This window comes from Macrobrachium nipponense, chromosome 10, assembly GCF_015104395.2.
Source record: "Macrobrachium nipponense isolate FS-2020 chromosome 10, ASM1510439v2, whole genome shotgun sequence".
NCBI lineage: Eukaryota > Metazoa > Arthropoda > Malacostraca > Decapoda > Palaemonidae > Macrobrachium > Macrobrachium nipponense.
The window spans coordinates 63,862,160-63,885,112 of NC_087204.1; the positions used below are offsets into that span (position 1 = coordinate 63,862,160).

At 37.3% G+C, this 22,953-nt stretch overlaps 1 protein-coding gene across 1 annotated transcript; it reads right to left on the bottom strand.

Moving 5' to 3' along the window:
• Positions 1-799: 799 nt before the first annotated feature.
• LOC135223989 (probable citrate synthase 2, mitochondrial) lies at positions 800-2,022 on the bottom strand (the record flags this gene model as incomplete). The annotated part of the gene is made up of 1 exon (XM_064262911.1): positions 800-2,022. A coding segment is annotated over one exon (1,197 nt), but the record flags the coding sequence as incomplete, so codon positions are not given.
• Between the last annotated feature and the right edge of the window lie 20,931 nt (positions 2,023-22,953).

A 22,953-nucleotide genomic window follows, 5' to 3' on the forward strand; every position in this document is an offset into this window, starting at 1 on the left:
CAACCGCTTTTCTTACCGCTAGATCATCAATTTGGAAACCAGCCTGATATTAATTGTTGAATTCAGCCATTTCATATCGTGAATGATAAGGGTAAGGCAGGCTGCACCCGGTGCTCTTCCCATGTTGCCATATGCCTTTCAGTAATCTCAGATCATGCAATGCTTTCTTTGTAAATAGATGTAATTTAGAGCTAGTAGCTGAAGTTTTTCAATGGCGACCTTGTACACCCTTAACAGTTATCTCAGGTAAGTCAGAAGCGCTCCATTTTTTCCCGTTTCCCCTTACGGTTTTGAGTGCTGGGTTTTAAAATGTATTATATATTATAATATCTATATATATATATATATAGTATTATATATAATAATATAAATAAATATATAATTATTAATGTACTATATATATATATATATATATATATATATATTTTATATAATATAATATATATAATATATATAATATGATATATAAATAATATATATATATATATATATATTAATCTATATATATATAATATAATAATTTATATTTTATATTTGTTATCAGTATTATATATATATAGATATTATTAAATATAAATAAATATATATATATATAGTATATATATATATATATATATATATATATTTTATATTATATATATATATATATATATTATATATATATATATATAGGTATATATAAATAATATATTATATATATATATATATATATATATATATATGGGGCTTGAATATATATATATATATATATATATTTACTATATAATATATATATATATATATATATATAACAAAAAAAAACTTGACAAAAAAATTGAAGACTTCTTATCCAGCCTTGGCAGCAGCACCAACTAATTTCATTAAACCTTCTGTACTCATGGACTTGGGCCTCTCAATAGGAAGGCCAAGAGCACGGTCCCAGACAAGAGAAGAGAGAACGCCTAGAGCTCGAGAGACGCCAAATAGCACCGTGTAATAGTTCATCTCAGTCATGCCATAATGCTGCAGTAAAACACCTGAGTGGGCATCAACATTTGGCCATGGGTTCTTCACCTTGCCCAATTCTGTGAGAATTGGGGGCACTACGTTGTAGACTTTTGCCACCAGCTTGAACATCTTGTCATCTGGAAGGTGCTTGAGAGCAAACTCTCGCTGACATGCGTACCTTGGATCTGTTTTACGTAGAACAGCATGTCCATATCCTGGAACAACCTGGCCTGATTTCAAGGTCTTCCAGATGAACTCCTTCAGCTGGTCTTCCGTTACATCATCACCAATATCAGAACGTAACTTGGTTAACCAAAGCAGTACCTCCTGGTTGGCTAAACCATGCAATGGTCCAGCAAGCCCATTCATACCAGCAGCAAATGAGAGGTATGGGTCAGACAAGGCAGATCCAACAAGATGGGTTGTATGTGCAGAAACATTGCCACCTTCATGATCACTATGAATAGTAAGATAGAGTCGCATAAGTTCAGTGAACTGTGGGTCGTCATATCCCAACATAGCAGTGAAGTTTGCAGACCAATCCTTCGCAGGATCAATTGCACCGATGCTGGTTCCATCTCGATACAAATTACGGTAAATAGTAGCAGCTACTGTGGGTAGTTTAGCAATCAAATCCATGGAGTCATCAAAGCACAGCTCCCAATACTTGCTCTTATGAACACCTTCCCCATAGCCTTTTGAAAATTTACTTTCAGAGCTCAAGGCAGTGACTGCAGCAGAAAACTGGGCCATTGGATGAAGACTGGAGGGGAAATTATTGAGCATATTCACGACATGAGGTGGGAGATCAGCACGGTTGGCCCATTCCCTTGACAGAGCATCAACCTGGGCTTTGGATGGAATATCACCAGTGCAGAGGAGCCAAAAGAGACCTTCAGGAAGTGGTTCAGCTCCCCCTTCAGCTGCAGGCAAGAGCTTCTGGCACTCAGGAATCGAATACCCACGAAAGCGAATACCTTCGTCAGGGTCGAGTACAGTTCGCCGCCGCCAGTTCGCCGCGCGACAGTTCGCCGCGCGACAGTTCGCCGCGGACAGTTCGCCGCGTGCCAGTTCGCCGCAGAGCCAGTTCGCCGCCAACCTTTTCACCGCGAACCATTTCGCCGCCAATATAAAAGATGGCAAACATGCACAGGGTATATTAGATGAGGAATAGGATAATAGGAAAGTATAGCCTAGAGATTGATAATTTATAACGTTACTATTATTATCATTATTGGTATTATTATCATTTTCTCAATGAAAATGCCAAATTTGCCTCAAAGAAGAAGCTTACGAAGCTTATACAGTTTTTTTACTCGTCCGCATCTCAGAGATCAAAGGAGGCAAACTACCACTTTGCCAAATGAGTAAAGTACCTAATTATATTCCTCGCAGTTTCTCGACTGTATCTCAGAGATCATACGAGGCAAACTACCACAAGGTATTATTATCATTTTCTCAATGAAAAAGCCAAATTTGCCTCAAAGAAGAAGCTTACGAAGCTTATACAGTTTTTTTACTCGACCGCATCTCAGAGATCAAAGGAGGCAAACTACCACTTTGCCAAATGAGTAAAGTACCTAATTATATTCCTCGCAGTTTCTCGACCGTATCTCAGAGATCAAACGAGGCAAACTACCACAAGGTGAGTTATAGAAAATTGTATGTATATAAGTACCGCACGAACCAAGAGTCGTCACGTCACTTAAGTCTTCATTGCTCTGTGCTCTATTCTTCAACGTTCCAAAGCCATAATGCCGCCTGTTTTGTCCGTTCGTGGAAAGGAGAAATTCGTTGACAACGGCACGACATACGTTTTCGATAAGGTTTCAAAAGACGGCGAAACGCAGTTCTGGCGTTGTGATCAACGTTCTTCCTGCAAGGCGCGTATTCATGTCCACCAAGGAAGAATAACCAAGCGTATTGGTGCCCATACACACCTCGGAGACGCAGCCAAAGTTGAAGTGATGACAGCCCTGACGGACTTGAGAAATCGTGCCGTTCAAAACGCAAGACCAAACCGCAAGTGATAGCCGCAGCCACCGAAAATTTATCGCAAGCTGGACAAGGTGCTCTGCCGAACATGCCCAACTTGAAACGGATGGTACAGAGGAAGAGAGTTGCTACCCTGGCCGCCCCTCCGAAACCCGCTTTCGTTTAGCCGACCTCGCCATACCTCTGGAGTACAAACGCACTATGAAAAAGCATCCTGGTGTTTTTTGAGGATTTTTTGTTATTCGATAGTGGTGCTGCCGCTGGTGATGAACGAATGTTGATATTTTCCACAGAACGGAATTTACGTGTTCTTCGTCAGTGTCGTCAGTGGCAAATGGATGAACTTTTGACATAACGCCACCCTCTTTTCAGCCAACTCTATTCTATCCATGGATCGTACTTAGGCCGCACACACCCTCTAGTGTACGCCCTACTACCGAACAAACGGCAAGGAACTTACGAGACTTTGTTCCGGGAGCTGAATCATCTTACCAATGGTGAAGCTGCCCCTCAGTCGATCATCACAGATTTCGAGATGGCTGCCATTCGCGCCTCCAACGTTGTTTTCCCCGCACGCTGAAAACAGGGGTTGCTTTTTTCACCTCGCCCAGAGTGTTCATCGTCGAATACAGCGCGAAGGCTTCAAACAGCGGTACGAGAACGACGCTGATTTTGCGCTGCAGTGCCGCACCATCCCAGCTCTAGCCTTTGTCCCGTCTGATGACGTATCTGATGTTTTTCGAGGAGCTTAGCCAACACCTTCCAGATGTTTTCCAGCCAGTGTTGGACTATTTTGAGGACACTTATATAGGACGTCCGAATCGCCGTGGATTAAGACGTGCTCCTACATTTCCAATTGAATTGTGGAATGTACATGACCGTGTCATAAATGGTGAAGACCGCACCAACAATGTTGTCGAGGCATGGCATCGTTCTGTTCAAGTCACACTGGGTGAAATTCGGCCTTCGATATGGAAATTCATTAAAGGACTTACTCGATCGCAAAACTTAGAGACACTGAAATTGAAGGACTCTTGGCTGGAAATCCTCCCCCCCGACGTCGCCCCCGATATGAACCTTTAAATGAGAGAATCGAAACTATCGTGAATGATTATCGTAATAGAGATAACATGGACTATCTACGAGGACTAGCACACAACTTTTGAAGAGACAGCACGATCTGTGGAGTATCAGTTTTGTATCTGTGCAGAATCAGTAATCAGTTTTTGTACACGTTTCTTCAATATAGGTATCATTTGTTATTACATATAATCTAATGTATCATACGGTATGAATCATGTTTTAGATATTATACAGTGTTCAAATGAAGTTTCATGATTAAATGTTTCAAAACAATCTTTCTTTATTTTTGCCTATTTTTGCCTTTGATCTCTGATATACGGTCGAGTGAAAAAAACTGCGAGGATTACTTTACTCATTTGGCAAACTGTCTGACCACACTAACCCAACTTGAGGTAGTTTGCCTCCTTTAATCTCTGAATAGATGCGGTCGAGTAAAAAACTGCATAAGCTTTGTATTAGCTTCTTCATTTTGAGGCAAATTGGGGTTTTTCATTGACAAAATGATAATAATACTAACGTGCTAAATTATCAATCTCTAGGCTATACTTTCCTATTATCCTATTCCTAATTTAATATACCCTGTGCATGTTTGCCAGCTTTTACATTGGCGGCGAAATGGTCAACGGCGAAAAGGTTGGCGGCGAACTGTCGCCGCGGCGAACTGGCTCTGCGGCGAACTGGCACGCGGCGAACTGTCCGCGGCGAACTGTCGCGCGGCGAACTGGCGGCGGCGAACTGTCGTAGACCCGTCTCTATGGCCAACTATAGCGAGTAGTAAAGTTGGCGACGACGCAGTCATTTGTGCCTAGCGAAAATCAGACGCAGTGACTCTTCCGTTTTCTGTATCTCCAGAATGAATGCCCCAAGGTTGAAAAGAATGAATACCATAGGTATTAGATAATTAGTGGGTGCAATTTATGAAGACGACATTCCCTTAATTCTTGATGATACTTTACGTATAGAGGACGATGAAATTGAGGGCATTGCAGAATTGGGGAAAACTAGGTTAATTGTTAAATTAAGCTCAAGAGAGAAATATGAAAACATTTGTGAAGATTTCGGTGGCAAAGAAATCAGTGTATGAGACGACCTAAAAATCCGAGTTGAGGATTTGTCAACTTACAGGTCGTACGTAACAGTGCGAAATGTGCCTTTTGAAATGACTGACTTTATGCTGAATGACATTCTTTCCAGATACGGACCAGTGGGTTATGTGAAGAAGAACACTCGAAGTCAGGGAAGATACAAAGGTATTGATAATGGTCTCAGAACAGTTTCGATGGATATTAATCGACAGATTCCTTCCTTCTTATATGTTGAATGCGCCAAGGATTATATCTATATATACTATAAAGGGCAGACTAAAACTTGTAGACTTTGTGGGCAAACCAGCCATTTTGCTAGTGAATGTGAAGTTGGAATTGCACAGACTAAATATCATTAGTGAAGTAGACTTCCCTCATTTATCTGACAATCAAAAAAAAAAAAAAAAAAAAAAAGGAAATGAAATGCCAGTAGGCCACCAGGACCCAGTAAACGTTCGAACTTGTGAAGGGATGCCCCAAAGCACTTCTACAATTGACCGTCCTGTCGAAGTCGGAAGTAACCCAGCATCCAACTCCCAACCAGCCGTGCAAACGGAATCTGAAACGGTGATGGAGACTTGCCATTTGATTGACCTGTGTGATGACATTGACATTACTCCAACTGTATCTGAAGAAAACAGTTTGGCCCCTATAAATGGGAACTTAGAGCATAATGGTGGGGCAGACGTATTGAATGCAAGATGCGCTTCATCGTACAACGAACTACTGAGACTGATGCAGTACCTCATGTTGCAACCTACGGAACAATATCCGAGGAGATGAACGTTTGTTCACCCGACAGTAATCCTTGAAGCTTCACCTAGTGAGAATGATATGAACAAGAAAGTTGTTGCTCAATAGAAAATGAAATACCGGCAGGTCAAAAATGTAATATTAATAATGAAACCAGTGACCGATGAGTCGGACTGTAATTCAAGCATTGTAGAAAACATGAAAGTAAACAAAAAGCGAAAGCAACGTAAAAATGCAACAAAAAAGAGTAAAAGAAAATCTCATAATAACTAACATTCATTAGGATATCCACCTTTAATATTAACGGTATTAATGATATGATAGAATGAAACAAGAGATGCTACACTCATTTAACACCTTCAACAAAATAGACATTCTTTTAGTCCAAGAACACAATGTTAAGGATATTAAAGATATAGTTTTTGTCATACAGGTATAATCATTTTCAATCCAGCCATTTGTCTTGAAGGTGGAACCTGTATTCTCATCAAGAAGACTTTAGATTTTGTAATTAAGCAAGTTGAAAAAAGTGGAGATTCTAGAATATGTTCTGTACATGGTGAGGTGAATGGTAGTAAGATTCGCATTGTTAACATTTATGCTCCTTCAGGTCATAATCATACAAGGGAACGGGAAGAGCTTTTTGACAAGGAATTCCCCTACTACTTACGGTATGATAATAGCCATACTATTATGGGAGGTGATTGGAACTGTGTTTTGAGTCCTAGAGACAATTCTAATAATAGTGAATCAAACGTGTCAAAATCACTGCTCACATTAATTGGGACTCTTAGGTTTAATGATGTATGGTTTTTGCATAACAGGGAACCCCAGTATACTTATGTACGCACAAACTACGGTTTGCGCATTGATAGATTGTACTGTCAGATGCTCAAAGTCAATGTAATTTTCTGATCATTCCGCTGTCATTTGCAAAATTAAGATTAATCAAAACATTAGTATTGGGAACTCATTTTGGAAACTTAATACTAGTTTACTAAACAACGAGGAAATTAAAGAAAAATTTAGGAGGTTGTGGACATTCTTTAAAACACGTAAAAGGAATTTCTATCATACCAGTAATTGGTGGAATGATTTAATGAAACCAGAAATAAAACAATTTTTCGTCAGAGAATGTAAAAGGATTAGCAGGCAGAAGTTTGGGGTCATCAGTTATTTCGAAGCAAAACTAAGGAAACAATACATGAAACTTGATGTGTCAGGAAACTCAGATTATGCAGATATTACTATTCTCAAAGACAGAATAAACAATCTCAAATCTCAGATTCTAGAAGGGGTTAAAGTACGATCGAGAATTCAAGACAGGATTGAATGGGAAAAAGCCTCCTCTTACCTTCTTGGACAGCAAAGAGCAATAAATAGTAAAAAGGTCATGACAGAAATAGTCGCAGAACGAAACATAATTCCGAATCTTGATGAAGGTACTGTTCTTACAAATAGCCAGGCCATTGAACACTATGTGTTCAGGTATTACCAAAAACTTTACCGGAAAAACATTTGTGATGTGCCTATGCAAAACTTCTTTATGCAGTTTGTAGAGAAAAAATTTACTGATTCTGATAATGATATATTTCATAAGAATATATCTCTCAGAGAGATACGTGATGTTATTCGTTCTATTGCTAACAATAAATGTTCTGGTATAGATGGCATCCCAATAGAATTTTATAAGGTATTTTGGGAAGATATTAAGGATGAACTAAAGCTGTTGCTTGAAAATATTATGGAAATGAAAACTCTCTCCAAGAGTCAGGGTATTGCATTGGTCACCCTCATATCGAAAGGCACCGATGAGAGTGCTTTGGCTAATTGGAGACCAATTTCATTGTTGTGCTGTAACTATAAGATACTTGCTAAGATAATGGCGAAAAGAATGCAAACAGTTATCTTCAACCTTATCAGTCCCTAACAATTTTGTGTTCCTGGAAGATCCATAAATACATGTAATACTTTGATTAGAGATATTGTGTATTATTGTAGTGAGAAAAGAGTTCAGGGTGCTATTTTAAATCTTGATTTGTCGAAAGCATTTGACCGTGTTGATATTAATTTTGTACTTCGGATTCTTGAAAGACTAGGTTTTTGTGATGAACTGATTTCCTCCATTAAGATATTGTACACGAATATTGGAAGTTGTTGCATTGTTAATGGTAACATTGGTAAATATTTTCGTGTGGAGAGGGGAGTCCGACAAGGCTGCCCTCTTTCTATGCTCCTTTATGCTGTTTTCCAGGAACCTCTGTATCTTGCTATAAAAAGAAATAGTTGTATTGTACACCTGCCCTTACCAAATGATAACCACCTTAAAATTCTTGGGTTTGCCGATGATACAAATATTTTCATTGCCAGTGATAAGGGAATTTTGGAGATTAGCACATTAGTGTCTAAATTTGAAGCAGCCATCGGTTGCATGCTAAATAAAAATAAGACGAAAATATTTGGATTAGGCCCATGGGGTGATAGGTCTGTTTGGCCTTTATCATAGCTTCAAGGATATACAGGTTCTTTTACAACTTTGGGAATTCTATTTTCTGATAATTACGAAATGGCTATTAACTCTTCGTGGACAAATATATTATGTAAAATTAAGAATACTTTGGCGAGCTTTCACAACAGAAGACTTACATTTCATCAAAAAGCTGTTATTGTCAATACCTTGATTTTTTCAAAGACATGGTATGTTTCCCATATTTACCCTTTGCCTGACAAATATGCAAAAGTAATAAGTAAAGAAATTTTCTTTTACATTTGGGGGAAAAAATGTGAATTTATCAAAAGAGACACTTTAACAAAGTCAAAGATTAAAGGAAGGATAGGAATGGTAAGTCTTTTATGGAAGACACAAAGTATTCTAGTTGCCTCTTTCTTAAAGTTACACTGTGATGAGAAAATACAATTTTATGTCAAATTATTATAACAATTCACATATGAAGGGCTTGGTTACCAGAAATTTAACACAAAGAGACAATTCATGTGTAATGGCATATATGCATTCTGAGGTCTTAGTAACAGTTAGAAAATGTAAAACAGTTCAGAATTTTCCTTTTCTTAAATCGAGAACTATATATGTGAACTTATTGCCAAATGTACAGCCAACTGTTGAGAGTAGATACCCCCTTTATAATTGGCCTCTGATTTGGGAAAACGTCAACATGAAATTTCTCTCTGCTGCTGATAGGGAAATAATATATAAACATATTCACGAAATATTACCCAATAAAAAAAGGTTAAAAGAAATGAAAATAATTCAAGATTCTTTGCCAGTTTTGTGATGCTGAGGAATCAAATATTCATATGGTATATTTCTGCAAGAGAATTGAGAACGTAATAATATGGTTAAAAGGAGTTTTGAAGCTATTTTGTAATTTTGTTCACTGCAATTTCATTAGAATTATGTATTTTGATTTTCCAGAGTCATCGAGGAAACAAAGGAACAATGCAACTTTAATTTTGTCAAGTTACATTGTAAATATATGGTTGCTCAAAGACAAGAATGTGCCTGAACGTTTGATTATAAATAGAATAAAATCTTCGATTATAAAAAAAACCCAGAGAGATATCAAGGCCATTTTGAAAGAGAAGTTGTTAAATATTTCACAAAGAATTTTTGTAACATTAAATGTATTTTAGGTGAAAATATATGTAGTTCTGGATTGGTTATAATGATTTGTAAATAATCTATTGAATAAAAACTTAAGGAAAAAAAAAGTATTCAGTAGATCTGCCCTTTAAGTCCAATTCTCTATGCCCATATTTAAATTATCGCAAAGCGTACAGAAAACTTAGTCCTTTAGAGAAGCCATTGTGAACAATTCAAAATTGTTTGAAGACTATGACTGCATTTTTTTAGAATGTCTCGCTCAGAATTTCATAGAACGGGAGAGTCATCAGCCACATGGCCATTACCTGCCACATCATGGAGTACCTAAAGAGTCAAGTACTACTCCCTTACACGTTGTATTCAACACATCCAGTTGCGAATCAGTTGATACATTGTCTTTGAACTCTTACCTGCTTACGGGTCCATCCCTAACAAGCAAACTTTGTGACTACCTAATTGCCTTTAGAACCAACCCTTACACGGTTATTGCCGACTTATCAAAGGCTTTTCTTAGAATTGGAATTAATGGAAATTGTCGGGATTACACTAAGTTTCTTTGGTTTAAAGATTCAACCATGCAGGAGGCAGTTACTTATCATTTTAAAGTAGTTTAGTTTGGAGCCGCCTGCAGCCCCTTTTTGTTAAAACATACTCTTGTTCATCATCTGCAAACTCACACCAATCCTTTAGCTAAATGTCTTCTAGCACATTTTTATATAGATAATTTTGCATGTACTTATAACAAGACCGAACTACTCTTCCATGAATATCCAATTATTTTATAAATGAAATCCTTAATGGGGCAGCTATACCACTTCAGACCTATATAAGTAATGTTACCCACTTCAATGCTGCAATTGGAGCGGAGGGTGCTCAGCAAAATGTAAGTGCTCTTGGTGTCAGATGGGATATTGTAGATGATGTACTTTCATTTACGGCTAGTTGTCAGATTAATCAGTATCTTGAACAATGGGATAGGTCAGATCCTAAACCACAGATGTCAGTAAAAGAAGGGTTGTATCATTAGTAGCTTCCTTGTTTGAACTGTTAGGAATTGTCTCTCCTATAAGCATTACAGCTAAAATTTTCATTCAGAAGTTATGGAGTCTTAATCTTGCCTGGGATGCTCCTCTTGATCAAGAATTGTGTGTTGAATTTAACACTTGGTGTAAAGAAATTTCTAAGGTTGCTACCCTGGAATTTCCCCGGTATATCACTGTACCTTGTAAGTGTGATTTACACATATTTTCGGATGCCTCCAAGCTGGCTTATGGGTTCGCCACCTATTCAGTGATTGTGGAATCTCAGAAATCAGGTCTCAAATTGTCCAAGCCTAGAGTAGCACCAGTTAAGGAACTTTCCATTCCAAAGTTAGAGTTTACTGCTCTGACTCTAGCCAGTCAGTTTGCTTTCACTTTGATGAGAACTAGTAGCATACAATTTGTTTCTTGCACCTTTGGGTTCGACAGTCAAGTAGCTCTTTCATGAGTTAGTAATAACTGAAGTACTGATGAATATGTCCACAACCGTCTGAGTCGAATTAAAGAGAATAATTTCAAAATTAGTTATGTTCCTACCAAGAATAATTTTGCAGATTTTCTTACCCATTGGATAATCTTTAGTCAATTGTACATACCCAATTTGGGGGAATATGGTCCTGACGGGATTGCTAATCCCTCAGATAACCCTTGTCAACAAAGTCTTGAGACTAACCTAATCTTAGTTCATGAACTTTTAGTTGAACCTACAAAGACAGAATCCATCACCCCTTGCTTGGATGTATCCAAATATTCTTCCTTGTCTAAAGTCTTAAGAATTTTTGAGGTTGTATTGCAATTTGTATGTAGTTTCCGCATGAAAATATCTATATTATTGTCTCCACTAGATTTATTGGTTTGACTTGTTCAACAAGAGTATTAGCCTACTGTTTTCTTATATTTGCATAATGCTCAACACAATGTTTCTAAGGATATTGTCAATTTTGCAAATCACTTAGGAGGTTTGTATTCATATTGCAATAACTTTATAAGAACGCATGGGCAGTTAGAAAACGCTGTAATATCAGATAGTATGAAGAGACCGATACTTTTACCCCCAAAGAGAGCCTTAGCCAAATTAGTGATAGAGCAGTGTCATGGGAGAAATCACCACCCTGGTGTTAACACAGTCCTTGTGCAGATAAGAGAGTTTTTGGTTGCCTCAGGCCAGGAGACATATCAAATCTGTAGTAAACACTTGTGTGCATTGCAGGATTTTGCTTTGTCCCCCTTCTCACACTACCATCAATACCAACTTTGCACGCCGAGCAAGTCACATTTCATTGTCCCTTCCAGTGTGTTGGAGTAGACATGACAGGTTCTTATGAAGCCAATGAGCAGGACCTTGATGAACAAGTACTCATTCAGCCTAACCACCAGATAGTTTATTCTGGCTTTTAGACGTTTTTGTGCTTTGCATTCCGTACCCAAGGTGATCTTCAGTGATCATGGGACTAATTTCCGTGTGTGCGAAAAATTCCTCATGAGAATCCTTGAGGAACCCGAAGTCTTGAATCATTTGAGGAATCAAAACATCAAGTGGAAATTCATCACTCCTTGCTCACCCTGGCAGGGAGGATTCTATGAGGGGATGATCGGGGTGGTGAAAGCTGCACTTAAAAAGTCCATACATCAGCCGAAGTTTAGTTTCATTGAACTGCAAATCATTTTGTGCGAGGTCTGCACTGTGGTGAATTCAAGACATCTCACCTACGTTTCAGATTCACCTGATGATGAGTATTTGACTCCCAATCATTTAGTGTGCGGAAGAAATATAGTGATCGCTCCTCCATTGAATGAGTTTACAAGTGACGAAATTCCTTATCTCGAATGTGATGAACCTCTAGGTCAGTATTCAACATTCATCTGTGTTAAAAAAGTTTACAAAAATGTGTGTAAGCTCTTATTTGACCTTCTTAAGATATATATATATATATATATAGACTATATATATATATATATATAGTATATATAATATATATATATATATATATATATATATTATTACGTTTTTAGAGTCCAGCACTCAAAACATAAGGGGAAAGCGGAAAAATGGAGTGCTTATGACTTACCTTGAGTTTATGGGATTGGTTTATTCTTGGGAGGTCGCCAGACAACTCAGCAACTTAATCTAAATTACATTTATTTACAAAGAAAACTTTTTTGAATGGCCTGAGATAAAGGGAAAGGGTAAGTATATAAGCGCTGTGTACTGTCTGAATTACTCTTATCATTCCCAGTATGAAGAAATAGCCAAATTAAACATCTACTGCACAGCTGGTTTCCAAATATATGTTTTCAGGTAAAAAAAATGCTTGCAAGGAGACAGGGAGCACGGAATCAGCATGGGCAATCTGAAATTAATCCCCAAATTCATTTGTCCGAGTTCAGGGTGCGCCAGTTAGTGCCTTTGTTAAGGCATAGGGGCAGGCAGGGTTGGACGTCTGTCTGTTCCAAGAGACTGAGCTGGACTGAGGATGAGGTCAGGTGCGAATTCTGGGCATTGGGGTAGCTTTTCCGCCCCGTTGGCAGGTCATTCTGGAAACAGAAATATGACCAGCAGAAGAGTCACAGGATAAGGGATCCTATGAGTAGGCCTAAGAAGTACCTAACTAGCTACACACTCCCCTTGTGATATGTTCGTAATGGTTAACGAATTTGCATTCCCTCGCTACTACGACTGGCACCGGAAATAACTGTCTGGCCTGTTCTGAGTTTCCCTCCTAAATTCAGCTGTTGTTTAGGAGTAAGATGGCTGTCGTTTCTAACTAAAATTCATTTTATAAGTACTGGAGAGATATATAAACTAACAATATATATCTATAATATATATATATATATATATATATATATATATATATATATATATATATATATATATAGATATATATATATATATATATATATGGATGGCTGCCGTTTCTAACTAAATTCATTTTATAAGTACTGGAGAGATGATCTATAAACATAACAATATATATATATATTGTTATGTTTATAGATCATCTCTCCAGTACTTATAAATGAATTTAGTCAGAAACGGCAGCCATCTTACCCCTAAACATCAGCTGACTTTAACAGGGAAACTCAGAACAGCCCAGAGAGAGTTATTTCCGGCGCCAGTGGTAGTAGCGGGGGAATGCAAATTCATTATATATATATATATATATATATATATATATATATATATATATATATATATATGTGTGTGTGTGTGTGGGGGGGGGGGGGGTAGTATTGGATAAAAAAAAACTGATTAATAAAATCATATGATTTGCTGTAATGGTCACCACAACTCTCACGTAAAGTTAAGGGAGAAATGAAGCACTTTTAACTTACCTTGAGTTAGCAAATCATTTAATTATTTAAGGTCACCAGGATACCAGCTATTTAGATTTAAGTTAAGTTTATTTACACAAAAATGTACAGCCTTAAGACAAACTGAACAGCAGATAAGCAGATGCTGTGATGGATTATTCTATTATTCACAACAGCAATTCGTTATCAGGCTGCCGCTTAACAGGAGAGATAGGCCGAATTCACCATCTATGCAAGGCTGGTTGCCGATTATTGATAATATCATCTACGGTAAGTGGGAGCTTGGCAAGGAGGCAGGAGCATGAAATTCAGGGCTGCCGGAATCTGGAAGAGCATTCCAGGTTACAATCAAACACAAAACAAAGACTTCTCTCACCAAATTTATAACTAATGCACTATGGAGGGAATTTATCCTTAATTCAAAAACAATGCTGATAATATGGGGAGGAATCAAATGCTTATGTTGAATAGTTCATATTAATAGCTTGAAGAAGTCATAAGGGAAAAATGTGATGCTAGGAATGGGACACAGCCATTCGCAGAGAGAAAAGGGAAATTTGAATATGTAAAAAATAGTGAGAGTTTTTTCGTCTTGGAGAATAGGGGCTGGTTAAATTTGCAACTTCTAGTCATACCTAGGATTGCGTGTGCATAAAGCTTGAGATAGGATGCAGGCTCCAGCCAGTGAAGATGAACAAAGGGGCTGACGAGCAGCGACAGTCACGTCACACCGCTATCAGGAATAATAAAGGAGTGAGACCGAACCAGGGCATTCAAGCAAAGGGATCGGCATTTGTCTGAAAGGTGCAAAACAGCCAGCACAAGGTTGTGGGAGAATAGACCTTAAAGCTAAGACTACCTACAGGCCCAACCACCATCCCATATAACCCCTCGTGACCTGCCCTTTTACCCCACTGTAGGTCTCTAGTGTTTAATGGCTTTATACCCCCACCCCCCTGCAAGAACTACGAAAAGGGCCGAAAATTCCGATCCTCCCCAACTGGCATGGTCTATATTATTGTGCTGGCGAGGTGAGGCGGGATGAAAAAACTTAAAAGCTCCCCCTGTTAAAAAGGCATTCACTCTCTTTCGGACGTGAAAGCCTTGGCTAATAAGTATCTAGCCTCGACTAGACAGTCCTCTCCTCTAACTTATGTTTTGGGGCAGCTATACAGCTAACTACAGTGGCCTAAATCAGACAACTAATGGTCATCTGTGACGACAGACTACTCTATCCGTGAGTAAGGTTACTTTGAAAATTCTGGTACTAAATTAAATATCCTAACCTACTGGTACTAAATTAAATATCCTAACCTACTGGTACTAAATTAAATATCCTAACCTACTCTATACAATTAATCAAAGAGGACACAATCATTCCAGAATGTGGTACCCAATAATTGAAGTTGAGTAACCTGAAGGGTTAAGATATGCAAGGTGAGGCAATGATGCATGAGGGTGATGAGTGATTAGGAAAGTACCAGGATGAGAAGTGGATGAAGCGATTATGACAGTTAAGTGAGGGTTAGTAGTACAATGACAACTAAGTTACACCTCCTCACCTGACAAAAAAAGTTTTTTTTCAAATTTTTTTTTTAAAAGGTACATTAATATTTAACTACAATTACCATTGCTTATTGAACTCGAATAACAAACAAACCAGAATAAAGAAGCAATACATAGACCAACGGGCTTTGAAATATATGGTTATTACATACTGAAATTATAAAATAACAGTCAAAAATAGTCAGTAAACAAAAATGGATGATCTCATACAAAACTGCAAAGAGCAAAATAATCACATAAAAAACATGACCTAAACAAAAAGAAAGTGGGTGGAAAGTACCAAGGATAGCAGCTCACAAGGATAGCAGCATATAAGGTTAGCAGCTCACAACAAATACCAACAACACCGTAAGCTTAATACTGTTCACTGGGAAAGTTTCCCAAACCAGAAACTCTCAACATCACCATTCAATAAATAAATACCCACCGAAAGAATTTCACATCACTCACACCATTTCTAAACTACAGAGTGAGTCATTGCTCTAACAACCGGATTCTGTTTATATAGTCCAAAGGCAATAACCTTTTCCACACTCAATACACTTTCCAATTTCAGGGATACACTTCACTCACTATCAATAAATGCTTGGCTTAAAAACCACACTTATCACCATAGTGTCCAATACATACACTCACACCGAACGACACAGAGAAGACCCTGCGCAAGCAAACACACAAAATTGATGAAGCATAATTATTTGCCTGAAAATACAGAATAACCGGATTAGTGCTTATCTCTTTTCTTAGCTTAGTATAAACCTTATTGTAACTGACACCTCAAAACCGTAGACCACTTAATTAATCAACAATTAACAGTTACTCGTGATCACCCTCACCTTTTAACCTTAAATAATCTGTATAATACACCTAAAACATTATCATCCTCTGTAAAGAAACTATGATTAATAAATCTTAAATATACATCTGTTTCTACTCACTACATGCCCACTTCAACAGCACACATACTGTAATTAGAACGATACAGATACTACCTTTAATAACAGCATAGCCCTCTGCCAACAACCACTATTCAACACTGTGAGAGAGAAAATCGGCCACAATATTATCTTTTCCTGGGATGTGGGAAAATTCTAAATTCCACTCTTGCAACATGAGACTCCATCTCATAAATCGATGATTTTTGTTCTTGTATCTGCTGATGAAGGTCAGGGGATTATGATCCGTCAAGACCTTAATAGGTGTATCTGTGGAGGAGAGATAAATCTGAAAATGGTTAATAGCAAATACTAAAGCAAGAGTCTCTTTCTCCACAGTGGAATACCTACGTTGGGCGGAGGACAACTTTTTTGAAAAGAATGTGACAGGATGAGAAACTCCCTGTTCATCATTCTGCAACAACACACAAACATCACTTGCGTCCGTGGCAAGAGAAAAAGGAAGGTCCAAATCAGGAGCCCTCAAGACAGGGAAATTTAGTACTCTTTAAATTATCATATGCCCTTTGTGTTTCATCAGTCGTGACAAAAGCTACCTTCTTTCTTAAGAGATTAGTCAAAGGATTGGCGATGTCAAAAAAATTCCTAACAAACCTTCGGTAGTACCCTACCAAACCAAGGAATTTCCTGACATCCCTCCTACACTTAGGAATTAACATTTTTTCAATACATTCAATATTTGCTTGCTTAGGAGCATCTTTACCATTACCAACTTCATGACCTAAATATACAACCCTCGCCTTTGTGAATTCACTTTTCTTTAAATTGATTACTAAACCCGCTTTCTTCAAAACCTCAAACAGTGCCCTAATTCGTTTTAAATGTGTTTCCCAATCATCACTATAAATAACAATATCATCAATATAAACAACACACCCTTCTAAACCATAGATTAAAGTATTCATTAACCTCTGAAAAGTGGCAACCGTGTTCTTCAAACCAAAAAGCATCACTTTACATTGAAACAGTCCCTGTGGTGTTACGAAAGCAGACAAGGCCCTTGCCCGCTTCGAAAGAGGAGCATGCCAATAACCTTTCACCAAATCGAATTTACTAATGTATTTGGTCTTACCCATACAATCAATACAATCCTCAATTCGAGGTAATGGATAACAATCAGACTTAGACAATTCATTCAATTTACGGTAAACAAAACATAATCCACATCGGGTTTCTTTACCAATACAACAGGTGATGACCAAGGACTTTGGCTAGGTTCAGTTAGGTCATGTTTTAGCATATAATCAACTTCCTTCGCTACAACCTCATTTTTGAAGGGATTCAACCTGTAAGGAGATCGTTTCACAGGAGTGGCGCTACCTACGTCCACGTCATTGTCACGGACAGAAGTCCTTCCCTGTACATTCGAAAATAATTCCTTATAATTAAATACCAATTTCTTTAAAGACCTTTGTTCTTCATTACTTAAATGAGAAACCATTCCAGAAAAATTCTTCAAAGAATTCTTATTATCCGAACGGCATTCACTTCCATTAAAGCAATTATCATCAATACTTTCACCCTCTGAAAAAGAAAAAAGGTTATCGTTCTCGGAAACTACAGCATTCCCTATGGTTGCCACGGGAATAACTTTCTCCCGTTTCCTATATGCCTTCAACATTTCAAAATTTTCCAAGGACCTGAAAATGAAGCTTTCAACGGATTTCCTGGAATGGGTAACAAAACCAAAACTTTGTCGCCTACCGCAAAGTCACGTGCTTTAGACTTTCTGTCAAAAAGTATTTTATTCTTTTTTTGTCTACACAATAAATTTTCACCCGCAAATTTCCAAGTCTTGGTTAACTTATCACCTAGATTAGTCACACAATATAATAAATTGATCTCAGGGACGTCTCTGTCCCAGGACTCTCAAACAACATTGAGAGGACCTCGAACAGAATGGCCAAACACAAGGCCGAAAGGTGAAAAACCTAAAGGCTGGCTTGGGACAGAACAAAAAGCGAACAACAAATAAGGTAATTCCTTATCCCATTCAGAATCATTGATCAAACAATACTTCTTTACCATAGATTTCAGGGTTTGATGAAATCTCTCCAGAGCTCTCTGACTTTCTGGATAATATGGAGAAGAGGTTACATGTTTTATATTTAACTCTGCCATTTTATCTCTGAAATACCTACTAACAAAATTAGAACCACAATCTGATTGAATTATTTTAGGCATCCCAAACCTGGTGAAACAGTCAATTAGTACATCTACAATTTTGACACTTTTTATAGTACGTAGTGGTATTGACCTGGGATATCGAGACATTCTATCCATGATAGTCCAAATATATTCATCTCCACTACGAGTCCTTGGTAATGGTCCAACAACATCAATAATGACCTCCTTGAAAGGTTCAGAAACCACTGGAATAGGACATAGAGGCACTTTTGGAATATGCTGATTGGGTTTACCGACCTTCTGACAGACATCACAGCTATTGACAAATTTGATTACGTCTGCCTTCAACTTGGGCCAATAATAATTTATTAGCAACTTGCCGGAAGTCTTATGAATGCCAAAATGTCCGGCCAAACCACTTTCATGCATCAATGATATCAACTCATTCCTGTAAACAAATGGAACCATTATCTGTTTCAAAATTTCATAGTCAATATTATCAGCCTCCATAGGCCTACTCAACCTATATACTATATTATTAATTATCTTAAATTTGGGACCAGTTATATCAAACACCTCACCTGACTCAATAGGGAGATCCTGAAAATTATTTTTCTTAGCTTTGATAAGCTCTTCAGTGTTCCAATTCAGTTTGTCCTTCAAAATCCCAAGATCTACAACTACGCTATCACTACGTTCTAAACTACTTAAATCTAGATCAATTGTTGACTCTGCGTCAATAATTCTAGCACTAGAATGAGTAACTGCTGCTACCTCACTATCAGGATTTATCAATATGGGATAGGTATTATTCTTAAGAGCAACATCATTCCTTATCACAACATCAACATCTTTAACAGGAAATTTATCAACAATGGCCAGTTTCAAATTCCCTGCAAAGGCAGGGCAAATTAAATTAAAATTTTCAATAGCATAAGACTTTACCGTATCAGGAAAACCAGACAATAACACGAATTCCTCACTTTCAGAAACAAAATTACATGGCAATGCCTCCCTAAGGATCAAAGACTGAGCTGCTCCAGTATCACACAAAATACGTACTCGTCTTTTCTCGGACGAATTTGCACGTCAATGTCTTTAATTTCTCTGGATTATATATATTAGGTCTATTACCTCTGTTAGGAGAAAAATTAGTTTTAGCATTTCCCTGATTATTACCTCTATAATTATTTCTGGTAAACATCCTAGCATTATTATTATTAGAATTATTATTCTTACCTACTTTAACCCAACTAGACTTCACATTTGTTGTTACTCCCACTAACTCACTCTTATGAGACGAATAATATTCATCACTAGCGATGGCTACCTCCTGAACAGTCTCAAGTTTTAACTCTTCGAGGGGGACCTTCAGTTTATCCGGCACATACCTCTTAAACTCCTCCACCAACATTAATTCCTTCAATTTCTCAAAATCTACCACTTCCTTGGACTTGAGCCAATCACTACCATATTGTTCCTTCGACCTTGCAAATTCAACAAAAGTTTGCTCCATGCTTTTTTCTAAGTTCCTGAAGTGTTGCCTATAGGCTTCAGGGACTAACTCATAGGCCTTCAAGACAATAGACTTCACACTCTCATAATCTGATGACAGATCCTCCTCCAGAGTTACATACACCCTCTGAGCTCTTCCATCCAATTTACTTTGTATAAGAGTGGTCCAATACTCTTGGGGCCACTCCAACCTTGCTGCAATTCTCTCAAACAATACAAAAAACTCTGCTACATTGTTTTCCTAAGATTGCTCTAAATTAATAGCAGGCGTTACTGACCTATTTGGGGAAGGGGGAGGGGAAGAAGAAGAACCTATGCCTCTCATGGCAATCTCGTGCTGCGTCTCCTTTTCTCTTTCTTCTGCTTTAAACTTTTCCATTTCAAACTCCATCTGCCTCAGAGCAATTTGCCTATCCAAAATTTCTACAGACAACAGTCCTTTATAAGGTTTCACTTCTTGCTCCCCACCTGCCTTTACAGTTTTAATATATTCATAAATTTGCAATAGCAATACACCCTTTCTTATGGACACTTCATATTCCAATTCAAAATGCTGCGCTACAATTTCCAAATCCTCCCTATTCAACTCTGCAAGCTTATCTTGCCACCCCTCTCTGCTAAGGAGTTCTAATACGTTAACAACCATAATGACCACTATTATTCTCACAGAATACAGAATTTACACAAGAAAAACACGATGAGGTGAAAATATGCTGCCTCAAAAATAACCCCAAGAATTAACTTTGCACCTACACCAGTGAATACTTAGGAATGAAAGGTCCTGTCACGGTCGCCATTTGTGATGTCTGATTTGACCACCACACAAAACACTAAAATTTTATCAAGTAGTAATCACCAAAACACCATACTAAGTCCACAAAAGGTGGAATAGTATCCAACTTCAATAAGAGTGCAAAGTCAATTCAAGGGGACAAAGAAAATACCAGAAAAAATACCTAATTTTAATACTTAAGTTTCAGACAGAAATAACACTAATTAGAAACACTCACTCTTAACTTCCTGCAAAAGAAAATAATTACACAATTAAAGACAGTTCATCAACACATACATACAAAAAGGGGAGAGGGTCCAGAAAGGAGGAGGCAAGCAGAAAGTAAGAATATCCTAACAAATACAATCTAAATATCCCTAACAATTTCCTCAAACGACTTTATAGGTCTCCTCTTGTAGAACAATATCAAACTCCACATCTGGAGGCTTAATCTGCGTGGCAGGGAAAATTTATCCCAAACTATGGTGTTGGAAGGCTTTCACAACCTCCACTAATGACGTCAGCAGAGGATCACAGGCCGTGATCTCAATAAATAAATACAGAGAGAGAGAGAGAGACAGACAGACAGACAGACAGAGACAGAGACAGAGACAGAGTTATTATTTCTCTCTCTCTCTCTCTCTCTCTCTCTCTCTCTTGCTCGATATATACATATTTATATTTTCTTTCGTCTTTTCATTAATAATAATTTTTTGGGGAAAATTTGTGTAAAAATTAATGATATTAAATGTTTGCCACATTTTTAGATTCCTTATTTAACTTAGAGTTGTAGGATGTCTAAAAATGTATGTTCAGATTTTGCATAACATATTTTAAAAGAATATAACGTAGAATGTGGAAAGAGAGAGATTAACTTTGTCCATTCCAAGCACAAAATTGTTCCCATAACTTGTCATCGTCTCGAGATAAAGGGAGCTCGAGGTCTTCGTTTGGTTTTCATAAAATGTCAATCTTACTCGGTCGAGTCTGTTTTGGACGAATACGTCATTGTTGAGCATACAACGTATAGGAATGTATCAAACGTGTATGTCTTTGCCAAATAATCACATGGAGATTTCACTATGTTCCTATAGTCTTGCATCATCTTTTCACAAGATTGTTCCTGAACCTTCTGTTTAAGCATATATCATCTTTGGGGAATGACGTCATTTAGTATTGCTTTCTTTGTAAATTATTATTCCTTTTATATTAGAATACTTTTATCATTTTAAATCACGTAATAATAAATGTTATTTGTGACTGTAATTATAATTTCTTTTTAGATACTATTTTGAAAGAGAATTCTTATGAAAGTAACTGTCTCAAAGCACCAAAACGTTTTGTGCAACGATATCCACCGTTCAGTTTCCGTGCGAAAGGACAATTCATTCTTACTTAAAACCTCATTACGTTTGAATCTCTCTCTCTCTCTCTCTCTCTCTCTCTCTCTCTCTCTCTCTCTCTCTCTCTCGAGCGCCATATATGATTTTACATTAATGTAACGAAAAGATTTAATACTTACTGAATGGTCACCCTAAATTTTAGATTCCATATTTCTTAGATTTATTTAGTATTATCTAGTGTTTATTGTGGAATCTGAACAAACATTGTACAAGTGTGTAACGGCGCCTTTTCTTTTAGAAATATGAATTGTGTGGTGAAATTTTGGAGCTAGCTGCAGCAGAAAGAAAATTGGTACCAAGGCAATGTGTTATTGTAAGATTTATTAGTTGCAACTAATAGTTAGAGTGGTTTGGATGAAACTATTCCAATGTTTACACATTACAAATGTTTGTGTTTTGTGTTTGTTTCATTTAAAGTGATTTTTTGTGGGCAATTTCTTTTATCCATTTTCTTATTGAAGTGTTTTTTTTTTGTGCATTTATCCATTTTCATTTTCTTATTGAGTGTGTGTGTTTGTTTTATTTTATATTCTGTGTGATTAGTGCTTTTTACAATTTTGGTATTTTCCACCTATTTCTGTATTTTCAATTGCATTCATAATTTGATTGACTTAATTGTTTTCATTAATTGATCAGTGCACATTTAATTGAATTTAACACTTGTGAAGTAATTTGCATTTACTAAGAATTCTTTTCAAGTTTGAATTATTGCCTAACACCTTTGAATTCCGATT